The sequence below is a fragment of the Calliopsis andreniformis genome, chromosome 9 (assembly GCF_051401765.1).
Source record: "Calliopsis andreniformis isolate RMS-2024a chromosome 9, iyCalAndr_principal, whole genome shotgun sequence".
In the NCBI taxonomy this organism is placed as follows: domain Eukaryota; kingdom Metazoa; phylum Arthropoda; class Insecta; order Hymenoptera; family Andrenidae; genus Calliopsis; species Calliopsis andreniformis.
Genome location: NC_135070.1, coordinates 834,819 through 847,417, shown reverse-complemented (window position 1 = coordinate 847,417; position 12,599 = coordinate 834,819). Strand labels below are relative to the sequence as shown.

Below are 12,599 nucleotides of genomic sequence, written 5' to 3'. Positions count from 1 at the left end.
GCAAGAAAGCACTTCCACCCGTTGGACAAGCTCGCAGAACCACGGGCAAGGTTTCGAAAGCTTGGTTTGGCAAGGGCACAGTGGAAGCAGCGGGCTGCGAGTAATCGGAAGAGTGTGTACGCTACACTTCCAGCCATAATATCCCACCTTGTTCGGCTCAGGCAGGGTTCGCCGGGCCTGAAACCGCAAGGCATTATACATGTATCGGATCCGTAAGTCCCACGGACCTTCGCACGAGTGAAAAGAGAACGATCGAAGCCGCTGCGCAGCACCGGATCTAGATCGCTTCCGAACAACGAGTCCGCTTGTTCTACGCTAACTCGCGACAAGGCTTTCAGTGAAGGAAATGCAACAGCTCAGCCATGTATCTCGAATCGAGGAACTAAGTCTAAGCTCGGCATGCGGTGAGCGACGGTGACCGTTGCAACTTCGATGAAGCTAACTGCGAGGCTGGCACCTGAACACGCCACCGAATGCCTTTGATCTGATAATTCAGAAACTGTACGCCCTTAGAGCCTGAGCCAGGCCACGCTCGATGCTCCGACACAGAGGCTGGCGTGTAAAAGAGAGGAGCAAACATTCTGAAACCGTTACTTTCTGGAACGGTAAGGTAGCAGGAGACGTATAAAAATTCCCTGGCAAAAAAAACACCGGGTCTCGTAAAGAACAGTAGCGTCGGTCACGATGAGTCGTGACGAATAGTCAAATCGACCTGCGGTTCAAAGAGATCGAAAAATTCACGAGAAACGCGGCTGGCTCGCGTGTCGGCTTCATGATCGCTCAGCCAGAGGAGCTGAGAGCCCGAGGAGAAAGAGAGGTGCAAGAGAGAGGAGAAATAGAAAGAGAGAAAAGGGGGAGACGGTCGGTTGCGGCGTTTGGAAGTAAACGGAACAGCGAAGGTGTATTTTGTGGAGGAGAAGGCTGGCTGCCACGCGACCATGGGGCCCTATGGTAGGGATGCCGTGGTGCCAAGGGGCCCCGCGGGACCGAGAGGGCTACGGCTTGGCAAAAGGGACCGAGTTTGAACGGAGAAACGGAGGAGGGAGAGAGGGGAGTGCAGCAACAGCAGCGGCAGCTGTCGCTGTCAGTGCCCCCCTTCGTGTTACCCTAGAAGGGGCCCACCGGAGGACAGTGGCGCAGACCACGGGGGCTCCAGTGACTCTCAATCTCTGACTTTCGATCTTTTCTATTGATTTTCTCTTTGAATTTTCTCAACGAAACATGAAAAACGTAACCAGTGGAGAAACTGATTACGAAAAGCGAGTTGGAATGTTCGCAAAATGGATTATCTGCTCTAAGTATTTTCTACGGTGCACAGTTTGCTCGTTTCCCTTGGAAGGGATCCAGATCGCATTCCGAGCGGAGACTGGTGGTAGATGTACGAGAGATGCTTGAAATTTAAGAGTATCAATCCCAATCATTAAATCCGAGACTGTGACGTTTGGAATGCACCAAATTTCCTGTGCACTACCCTCGAGGAAGTTTCTCAGATAGAACCCTCAGGAAAATCGAAATGAAAGATACGTCCACGTATCGCATCGCTTTGGCGATGACGATGCAAGTGGATGCAAAAGAATCCAGTGAGTACAGGGCAAGTAAAAGCTGGCAGATCGGCTCGACAGAAATTTTGCGATCGGTGAAAACGGTCGTGAGCCGCGCGCAAAATTGTGTTCAAAAAAGTGGCAAAGGTGGGTGCGTGCGTGCGCGCGCGTGCCGCCCATGGCACGTGGCGTGCACGTGCTCTGGTTTCCCGCCGTCTCTCTCTCTTCCTTCTGTTCCCTTTTGCGCAAGAAACAAGTTAACGCGGGTTTTCATTCACGGATTCACGCGAACCACTGTAGCACAGAAGGACCACCGGCAGGACCAAGGTTCCAGGCAGAAACAAATCTCCTGGATCGCCTCGGGGATACGTTCAACAGGTGAGAGGCTGCCGCCATTTTCGCCTCCACGTTTCGCAGGCACGCATTCTCACGCAGCGAGCGAGCGACCGTTCCAGACGTAGCCGAAAGTTCTCTCCTCAAAGGGTAAAAAAATAAAAATAGCCCTCGAAGGAAAACGACTGAGGACGCCGCCCTCTTTCCAGCGTGTGCTCTATTAATCGACGAAGATTAGGCAAGAGGGAAGCGAACCGATTCCAGTTAGGAAGAAATTATAGGGGCGGCGAGGGGCGAGATGGTTCGAGACTGACCTGAGGAATCTCGCGTCCAATTAGAATCGAGATTCCTCCGGATTCCGTCGGTCGGGCAGGCCATTGAACGACGGAAGGTGACGCTGCTCGAGGACAGTGGCACCTGCCAAAAAATCGGAGCCCCCTTTTCGACTGGCGCCAGCAGCCGAATGCACATTTGTTCAAGCCCCGGTGTGTCGCGTGTACGCGCCTCTATACGCCAGCGAGTGCACACGTGTATACGTATGTATACAGAGGTGTACACGTGGGCCAGACTTGACGAAATCTGGCCAGATGTCTATTCCCAAACGTGGTGCAGGTCGGCACAGTCAGACCCACCAGCAGCGTGCACTTGCGTGCAAGTGTGCACAAGCGTAAATGCTTGCACGCGCAGCCGTCTGATCAGCTTTTCGCTGATTGCGCGATACAGGTGGCAGCATTCTTCTTCACTGATTTTTATCTGTTTGCAATCGACCTTTTCGACTCTTCGACAGCACCATCATTCACCGTACGATGTAAGTCTCATTTCCTCGCGGTTCGTTTACTTAGGAACCAATTTCACGTTTAGGGTACTCAGTAGGAAACAGTACACACGAATGATAGGAGTTTTGAATAGTTTCTAATTGTGAAAAAAGATGATAGTTGAGAACAGGCGTTGCCCACGCCAATGCAGCAAGGGAATACCAGGATATGATACCTCGTAGGGTGGTGCTTTCAGTCAGACTGCTAAGAGACTCTCTAGGGCGATGGATGCTCGTCTCTCTGGAACACGTCGCTTGAACGCGTGCAGAGACATTCTTGAGAAAGGAATACGCGTGTCCCTCTGTTACAGAGGAATGCGTTGCATGTACAGTAGCCGAGAAACGCATCTACGATGATATCTTGACGAAAATAACAATTAACCCTTGATCACTCATGTAGGGTCCCGATGATTCTTTACTCGACTAATTTATGTAGTCAAGTCTTTTGAAATTTCGTGGCTCTATCTTCTGTAGGCATTATCAAATAATTGAACTATTTTTAAAAATAAGGTTAATTAACCAACCACAACTAAAATATGAGGAAAAAATATTAAAAAATTTGTGAATAACTAATCATTTTACTGCAATGCGCTTGAAAGAAAAATTTCTATTTACTATCTTGATAGTTTCACGTTGTTTGTAATGATAGAAATAAAAAAATAATCAAGATACATTTACGAATAGTGAAATATGTATTCGTAAATGTTTTGTAAATAGTAATGTAAATACGCCAGCAATTCAGTTTTGAAGTGAGACTGTGTATAACAAATAAAACTCGTTTGCTCTCAAAAATATAAAAATATAGTAAAAGCATCAACGAACTTATAAGAAGAGAATATTGTACGGCCTTTCTATGTCACTTAATGTGCGTCTTTAATAAACAGTAGATTAGTTCCCTATTATTTTATATGCTCTTTGTAGCTAGAGAGTTAAAAATCAACACGGATTCCAATTTTCACGAAAAGTGTATACAATGTAGCCTAGATATGCGTGGCATTACCCAAAATATGTTCGACTTTAAAACAAGACACGATTTAAACACTGCTTACGTTTTGGAGCAACCCTTAAAGTAAACGATCAAATAGAGTTCCTAATTTTCAAATGGCAAAGCTCTATCAGTCTAACGGAGTGACACACAAGGTCGATGCATATTCGCACCGTATCATATGCAAAGGGTACGCGTTGCAAATACAGAATGATCGAGAATCTTTTTTTTATCGGTCCAAGCTCCTTTCTTAACCCAGTTCCTGCACCGGCTAATGGACTTTTGCTCTTCTTCGCGAGGCATCGCGAATTTACCGAGAACCAGTCGACTGGCTATGGCCACGGTAGGGAAAGGCAGAAAGAACGGAGACACCCGACCGTTGCCACGGCGCGAGAGCCGCGCAAACACATAGCCGACCCGGGCGAAAGAGACAGAGGGGGAGAGCGAGAGAAGCAGAGTTTCAGGACGATGGTGTTTCACGGTGTGGCAAATTCATATCGACCATAACGGGAGTGCGGCGAATGGCGGCGCGCGTTCGGTAACGAGGGACTTGCATTAGTCAGGAATTCGAGTCGCACTATGCAACTCGCCCGTTTCGCCAACTTCTCCAACCCCTTCGACACTCGCTACCCGCCTCTACACTCGACCGCCGAAACCGAGCAGGGCGCTCGCATTTTACCGAAATGCCAGCGAGTCGATCGATTACTCGCCTCTACGCGTTAAACAACGCGAGCGTTTTGCTGCGTAAAACGCAACTGCGTAGATCGCCGCTTTGGAGAAAAATTGTATATCGTAGTTCTAGAATAGGAGCGTCAAAGTACGTTTTACGCGAGTCTGAGTCAACGCACTTTTATTCGGGGCGAAAAAACCGTCGGTCGCTCACTGCCGACGCAGATTTTGCCAAGTACGCAATAGGCGAGGGCGAGCGACAAAAAATCGCAAGAAATTGAAAACTCGACTGGTAAACGATTACGATTTTTCGTAATTGCCGATACGGGCGAATAAAGGCTCCCAAGGCGATAACGCGTCGAGAGATCTCGCCGCGTGACCTATCAACACTGGCGTGTACGCGTGCACGCGCGCTTACAACGAACGTGAGAAGAACAGAGAGAAGGCTAACGGATACCATTGCATGCAGACGGAGAGAGACGGATCGTGACGGAATGAACATATACGGTGGGAGGATGCTCGTCGGCGGAGAAAGGGATTCGGGGCTAGGGCATTGAGGGATGAGGGGTCGAGGTCGAGAGGGGTGGAAGCAGATGCTCATCGGGCCCCTGCAGTAAATGTAGATTATGCTCATCCTTGATTTGTGTGCGCGCCCGTACGTGAAACGCACTTTGGACTTGGCCTTTCCTAAGGAGAGAATCGAAATGTCTCGCGGTCAATTGCAGGCATAATGATTTTTTAGTTTTCGAGGAAACTTACTTTTCGGAGAATGTTGAGTTTCGGTGAATTCTTTATAAACGACTATTAGCAATTTTGAATAAATGTTGAAGTATACTCTGCTGATAAAAATAATGGGAACAGTGAAGTCTACATTGTTTACACTTGCCATTGTATTTTACTTATAAAAATGGGGAAAAAACTATGCATGCAAAAAGAAATGCATATTTTCATGTGTAAACACATTTATCCCCAACTGAAATGGACCTTTATTGAGGATTAAAATGTTTAATTGGAAAAGATTAAGAAAATCAGCTAATTCCTCTCCCTGTATCATATTGTTCTGTATGTTCACAATTATAGTAAATACTACACAATAACGTCGTAACAACTAAACATGTGATTTTGTTACCACCTAAAATTAAAGCCAACACTCATAGAAATTCAGGGTTATACGTCAATTAAAAACTGAGATTCAATTCAAACAATCAGCTCAAAATATTAAAAAATTCAAATTCGGCCGAAAACAATTGAAACCCCGGAACATATCACTTTTACAACCCCTTTAACAAGCTACAACCTTAAAATAACGATACGAAACCCCTGTAAGACCCTCAGTTGCTACATCCAGAGTACAAATTTCCATACTCAAACGATTACGATTCCGAAGTCGTGTGCGAAGCGCGTGTGCGACCACGAACCGAGACGATAGAGAAAAAGAGAGAGGGCGGCAGGAAGAGAGGGATATAGTGGGAGTGAGAAAAAAGTGCGAGAGAGAGAGCAAGAGGCAGGTGCATCACGGTGACACTCCCTTGATAATTCTCCAGAAAGAGAAAGAGAAAAAGGGAGAAGGGGCATCGAACAAGAGAAACAGAGAGGTAGCAGAGAGGAATGAAAGAGACCACGCCAGTGTAAGAGAAGATCGAAGAAGGAAAGGAGAGCCAAGTCACGAGTGTTGTGTCTGGAGCTCGTTTACGGTTGTTCGCTTAAACTCTCGCTCCAGGGAACGAGAGTTTCAGAAATGGCGCTCTGGGGTCAGATCAAATCGGTTGCGTTTCCTTGCGAGAAGGTAATCTCCGAATTACTTGGAGGTCGTGCGGACGCATTGCCACCGTTCATGACCATCATTCCGCTTGACGACTTCGAAGCCTTTGCATGTTCCACGTAATTCACGAGAAGACCATTTGGAAATTGGAGCGAATTCCTTCGTACGGAGAAACTCTGACTCAAGAGTATTAAAAAAAAGTCATATACGAAACAGAAATTTATATATGTACATTGACCGGTTCGTTCCGTATCTCGAGCAACGTGAACACGGTATTCCATGCATTGGTTTCTTTCCTCCCTTCGTTTTCACTCAAGTCGAGCGTATACTTCGTCGATCGAAGACGGATAATTAACGCGTGTTCGACTATTTACTTTGCTGTAAGTGCGACACGCGTCAGGTGCTTGTTATTGTTGGATGAGCGTTTTATCGAGGCGCGAAGTTTCCTGAAACAAACTATGCTTCAGGTAGATTTATTCATGAGTCATCGGCCGATAATTTTAGATCGGATCAACCGTTGAGATTCGTGCTCCTGTTTTCGCCGCAATACACGGTAATTTCGAATCATTTCCTCGGCGTTATCGTGGCGCGGCGGAGAGCGATGGGTCGAAAAACTGGATCAATTTCTTACGGTCGGTCACAAGAGGCGAGCGAACGAGAGCCGGTTCGAGGCGTTCACGAGCGTCTTTGGAAGGAAGAAAATATTTCCGGAGAGCTCGCCGCGGGTTCGTTCGTATTTTTAGATACCCTTGCACTTGAACGATCCGCGCCCTGACCCTTCAGAAATTGGACAACCAGCGTCGATGTGCGGCGCTTGGCCGCACTACGATTCGATCGAGGATTCAAGGAAACAGGCATCCCGCGATGGGATATACTATATATAGTGTTTCTAGTCAAAGTGGCAATCGTTGAAATTAACCGGCCGAAAGGAGCGTAGAATTACCCGGATTACTGGCAACTGGTCGTCGCCAGCTCGACGGAACAATTGACGCTTAACGAACCTGACACCGCACGCGTTCAAACATCGGAATATAAATGAGTAAGATGATCGATCCTAAACAACCGATATACGTGTATTTTCGAAATTTTCTGTGATCGATGTCCAAACGTTGTAAAACTCGATATGCAATTCATGCATCTAATCTACGATTAAACAAGACTGTGCATTGATATTAGCATAACGCACCCGATCTATCGGAAAAAAATTGTTCTTTACGAAATGTATACAGCACTCATTATTTATGAATTATTGTGAACTGTGTCCAAATAATGAAATTTTTGTAATTTGTATGTATCATATGTTGAATCTGTCAACGTTGAGTATTATAAAAAATTGTTAATGTGTTAATTAAATCACTCTTTGATTAATGATCAGTGTTTAACATCATGTACCTATGTAAGTATAATTAAACATGAATTCACTTCGTTCGAAATGAATATAACATGTAATCTAATACTATATTTTTCACTTAATGATAATGTTCATATTAAATTTTTATAATGAATTTAATTAATGTCAGAGAAACTATTCTTAAAATGAGCTCTAGTGATTATGAAACATTTGCAATTAAATGGAATAGAAACCTACTATAATTATAGTGCAAATTAATAGCTATAGTATTAGATTATCCAAAGAAATATTACATTAACATACTGATTTAATGTAGTATATTAGTATCCTATTATAGTATTAATATATATTAATATACTTCAGTATAATAATATAAATTAGTCTGTAATTAGTAGCTCAATAATGAAACGGATAAAATAGTAAATTAGTATACTATATTAGTAAATAAAAAATACTTCGTATAAGCCAGCATTAAAGAATTAATATATTGGATTACTGAATAGTAATGTACTACAATATAAATTAGTATACTAACCTATGCTACTATTGGATAATATACTTAATACATTAGAATAGTATACTAATAAATAATAATTTAATATAACTGAGTGAATACAATAATATAGATTACTAATTAACTATGTATGCCATGGTATAAATGGAATAGAATATGTAGTATCTTCAAGTTATAGTCAAATTAAGGAAAGAATCAATTCGAATAAATAAAAATAGTCGCAATATCACCCAAGCTATCACTGTTTTCACCAAATCTCCAACTGCATTTACCTCTTCAACCACGGAGGAGGATAAAAGAAGAGTTTCCCTCGCAGAAATAACTGAAGGGGATAAATCAATTTTTTCCTCAACCTGACTGTAAACAAACATTTGATGCTCTCGATTAGGCAGAAGGAATCACGAAATAACCATCAATTGGAAATTGTGAACAATTCCATAGTATCACGACGAATAACATTAGCACAGGGCTTTCTTTATCACGTGTCTTATCACAGTTAAATCAAAGCTCGATATTGTCGCCACGTTAGATAACATCGTTTTTTGAAAACAGATAAGAACATTCGAGAACAAGCATGTGCGGGAGCGTCGATAATCTGTCCGAGGGAGAAGGAAATGAACACGTGCCGTCTCAATTGACGTTGGCAGTCGCGAAAAAATGAGAACCACTTTCGTACGGTTCCACGACACGCAGCGGTTACGGCGCATCGCTCAGCGGAGATCTCTCTCTTTCTTCCCCTCTGTCCCTTCACACATACACTCTCTCACTCGGTTTCTCTCTTTCTCTCCCTATGCCTTTCTCTCTCACTTGACAGAGCAGGTGTATGAAAAGAAGAAAAATAAAGGAAAAAAGCACGCTGGCCCCCTTCCTTCGAGTTCTCCCACGGAGCTGTTCGCCGAGAAAAAGACTTGGATTTATGGTCTCTTGCATTACATCCGAGCGATTAACCTCTAACGATTCCAGCGGCGTCGCGAAGACACGTGGTACGCGACCGATCGCGACCACAGCCGACTTTCGGGTCACTTCTAACTCGAATTTCACGAGAAAAATGAAAAATTCAGGCGAGGAAAGTCGGTAACCTTGAGACGAGGCTTTTTCTCGGTATCAGCCCTTACCGCGTCGAAAGCACGTCACAACAGCTTCGCTTAGTGGACGCTGTTGCACATGACAGCCGAAGAACGGAGCGAGTCTCTCTGGTGTGTCTAGGTTATGTCAAGCTTGTATTTTCTCGACTACTGAAACGGACAGTCGCACGAAAACTCGCGTTTCTGAATATAAACAAGCATAGCGTTGCAGAGAGCACAAGTAGGAACAGATCCGTTTCGGGGGTTAGTTCACTACCACGGGGCAGCACTGTCCAAAGCACTGACAAGCAAACCAAAACACAGAACGGACCGAGTCGGCCGAGAGATACGTCCGGCGCGATCCTCGAGGAGATCGAGGGCTCGATCGACCCGAACACGACACCCAGATCCCTAGCTGCTCATTGCACGGGGAACCCATTGGCACAAGAGAACAACCGTAGCATAGCCCACGAGATATAATGCATGGTGTTTCATTCGCGAGAATACACTAGACACACAAGAGGCTCCTGCTATGTCGCTGGTATTTTTCACACGCACAGCACAAGATCGTGGTGACCGTGGCTTGGAAATGGGACTGTTTCATGGCTGACGGCACTCACCGGGCTGCTTGTTGGCGATCTTATTGAAGCAGTTTTGAAAGACCTCGTAGAGATGCATCGGCTCGTCGTCGCTGGCCGCCATGTTTTCACGAGACGAGAAAACGAGTGGACGTCCGTGGTTGAGGCGAGTGGGCACGGTTTCGCGGTGCGGCCGCGCGTGGAGCCACCCTCCTCCCGGAACGGTCACGCACACTACTGAATCAAGCCGCCTCACCGACGCGATTCTTATAGTCCATCAGTGGTGCCATCTGTCTCCGACTACTCGCGCCGCCCTTGCTACGCGGTTTCCTTGAATCTCATTTCTTCTTGTTCGGGCACCTTTAAATAAAAAACACGTATTTTTCATTAAATACATGGTACTGATTCTTCTGTGTTGTCTATTACAAACCTCGTTATTTGTATTTGCCGCGAAAAGAATTAGGAATGATATATTGCATTTTCTTGGCCAGTTTATGTTTAAATTTTCAAATAATATTACGAATAAAAAGAATCTGGTTATCATGTGGTGTGAAAACAGTTTTATTCACATGTTTTAAATACAAAGAATTGTACAGAATAAATCTCCATCTGTTCAATATATGAAATATATAATTAACAGTACTGTATAGTTTATTTCTGTGATTCAGTAGTAGAACTTTATGTATTGCACAATACATTTTTGTTATAAATATCGTTATAAATAGTAATATTTTCTTATAAATATTTGTTATAAATAGTCAAAAGTAGCTGAAAGGCCATGTTTCCATTGCTGTTATATAGAATGTCCCAAAATATAAAGTATAATCTAAAAGTATTTCATTTCTTCAAGAATTATCACCTCTTTCCAGCATGTATCAACTATTTTGGGATGCCTTTTTATATTGAAAATAATTTTTATGAAGTTTTCAAATGTGAAACTCTTGGCTCGATAAGTACATGTTGATTTCAGAACTATGTGTGCACGTACAGTTTACGAGCTAACATAGATATAACAACAATATTGCATTACATTTGATATATAAAATCTTGAAAATATCACATCACATTTTCAAATTCCAGTAAAGTCAGAGTTTTGTGGAATTGGATGAGATATGTCCTCATAATCCTGTCGGGCATAGCCTAAAATACAAAACTATGTATAAGCCTATACTTCTCCATATGTTATATATCAAGCATTATACATACAAGGTGACAACACAATGTACATTTTGCAATGCTGCACGTAAAATATGTATACACTGTTTACATTAGATCAGACTATTGGATCTACTTTAATTTAAAAACAATAATTCTGCATGCAAATAGCTAGAAATAAGGTGGGAAATATTTTGCTTGTACTTAATGAAAAATTTCATGCACCTACACAAAGCAAAACCTTGAAGAAGCAATGAAGGTCTACAAAACATGAATCTGCATCCAATCTATTACTGACCCATTGCAGGACTCTGTGTAAACATGGTAGCTAAACATCCACCTCTTGCTTGGCCTATTCGTAGAAGATATACGCTTGTGATGACACGCACAATCATGTTTATAATCATAATCGCTGCACCAAACTTCTCAGATGCTGGAGCAACATCTAATCCAAATAACATAATTGTACATATTTTTTTGGTTATTTCTAAATAAAATGAAATATATTATTAACTTACACGATGGAAAATAGATTGATAATGTTACTATGTCAAAAAATATAGAAATTACATTTATGAAGAGTGCCTAAAATCATCAACTTTATTATACATATGCACAGCAAAGGAAGATAGTGAATAGAAAAGTTAATTGCTTACAAATTGTAGTGGTTCATCTGTTTCTGTATTGTGAACAGCCCATAATATGCAGACAAAAAATAAAAAGTTATAAAGCATTACTGATTTTGGACACCATAGGCCCTGAATGGCCCTAGAAATTGACTCTTTAAGTAAAAAATTCACATATATTGTAATGCACTTTAATATAATGTATCAATACTTATAATACTATAAAGTTTCATCTTACCATGTTACTAGCACTAAATGAATTGCAAATATCACCTGAAAAAATCCGAAAGGAAGATAAAAAGTAATTTCAAAGTATACGTAAAATCGAAGTACATTGTTCAACACGATTCTTGAAACTATAAATACGGTAACACCTAAACTACTTCGATAATACGAGAAACTTGTCAAGCAAGTTACGGAATTATTTCATTGACATATATGCTTACATAAGTTTGCTTTAATCATTTTTATATGAGTCCCATGTCGATACAATTACATTGAAGCTATCGCAAAATATAATTACACGTACAGGAGATTATCTGACATCTGTTTTCACAAACGGTTACATTAAAATATCACATCGGTGTAGCCGCACGCGACGTGCAAGAATGTGATTGAACGTGAAACGAAAATGGAACAATTATAACGTGCGATGAATCACATCTCAAGAATAGAATAGAAGAATAAATAGTTTTTATATAAACAAAAATTCTAAATAAAGATATGACAAAATGTATAACAACATTACAATAATATTTACCTTTAAAGGGTAGTGTGATATACTGGACGTATCTGGCATTTTTCTGGCGTAAAATTTTATTAATACGGATAGTGTAAACTAGTTTAGGCTTCTTATCCTTATTATAAGTAGCGTCGATTATTTGTTAATCCAGACACGACTGTTTTTCGCGGTTATCAAAATATCTCCCTTCAAAACGTCTCTCCAACACGACGTAAAGCAAAACGAACACCAACGAATACTGCGTATGCAATAATTCCGCTTACTATAGTACATTGCCATCTGTAGCAAGTTTTCTGAATTACATACTAATCGCAAACCTAACCTCATTCTCATTTTCTCTCATATTACAATTTCTTCTCACGTAATTAATTGCAATGCTGACTTAATTTAAAGAGTATACTTTTGAAAAAATATATATATTGCACAACTATTTATTTTCTTAGTAAGCTATATAGAAAATTTGTG

At 42.1% G+C, this 12,599-nt stretch overlaps 2 protein-coding genes across 3 annotated transcripts in view; both read right to left on the bottom strand.

Annotated features, from left to right (window-relative positions):
- The window catches only part of LOC143183887 (transcription factor 12-like), a 123,791-nt gene extending 111,526 nt beyond the window's left edge, over positions 1 to 12,265 (bottom strand). The window contains exons 1-2 of the mRNA XM_076385662.1: positions 12,153 to 12,265; positions 9,654 to 9,971 (exon numbers count right to left, since the gene is read on the bottom strand). Of these exons, the coding sequence (XP_076241777.1) occupies positions 9,654 to 9,735 (82 nt within the window). The 5' untranslated portion in view covers positions 9,736 to 9,971; positions 12,153 to 12,265. The remainder of the gene's footprint in view (positions 1 to 9,653; positions 9,972 to 12,152) is intronic.
- On the bottom strand, positions 10,157 to 12,104 carry LOC143183890 (uncharacterized). 2 transcript variants are annotated; one of them, XM_076385668.1, is made up of 6 exons: positions 11,839 to 12,104; positions 11,631 to 11,665; positions 11,423 to 11,547; positions 11,285 to 11,351; positions 11,065 to 11,211; positions 10,157 to 10,751 (listed from the first exon to the last, which is right to left on the bottom strand). In XM_076385668.1, exons 3-6 carry the CDS (start codon positions 11,498 to 11,500, stop codon positions 10,681 to 10,683), a joined length of 363 nt encoding a protein of 120 aa, XP_076241783.1. In that variant the 5' UTR covers positions 11,501 to 11,547; positions 11,631 to 11,665; positions 11,839 to 12,104; the 3' UTR covers positions 10,157 to 10,680. The 2 variants fall into 2 exon arrangements, with proteins under 2 accessions (XP_076241783.1, XP_076241784.1); XM_076385669.1 differs by having other exon boundaries at positions 11,423 to 11,534.
- Positions 12,266 to 12,599: the final 334 nt, after the last annotated feature.

What these genes read in the sequence shown, in the direction of transcription:
- LOC143183890 (XM_076385668.1), bottom strand. Translation starts at nt 11,500, where the DNA reads ATGCTTTATAACTTTTTATTTTTTGTCTGCATATTATGGGCTGTTCAC. An exon ending in CAGATGAACCACTACAATTT is followed by an intron (nt 11,352 to 11,422) that starts GTAAGCAATTAA and finishes TGATGATTTTAG; the next exon opens with GCACTCTTCATAAATGTAAT. An exon ending in TACACAGAGTCCTGCAATGG is followed by an intron (nt 10,752 to 11,064) that starts GTCAGTAATAGA and finishes TTTGTATTTTAG; the next exon opens with GCTATGCCCGACAGGATTAT.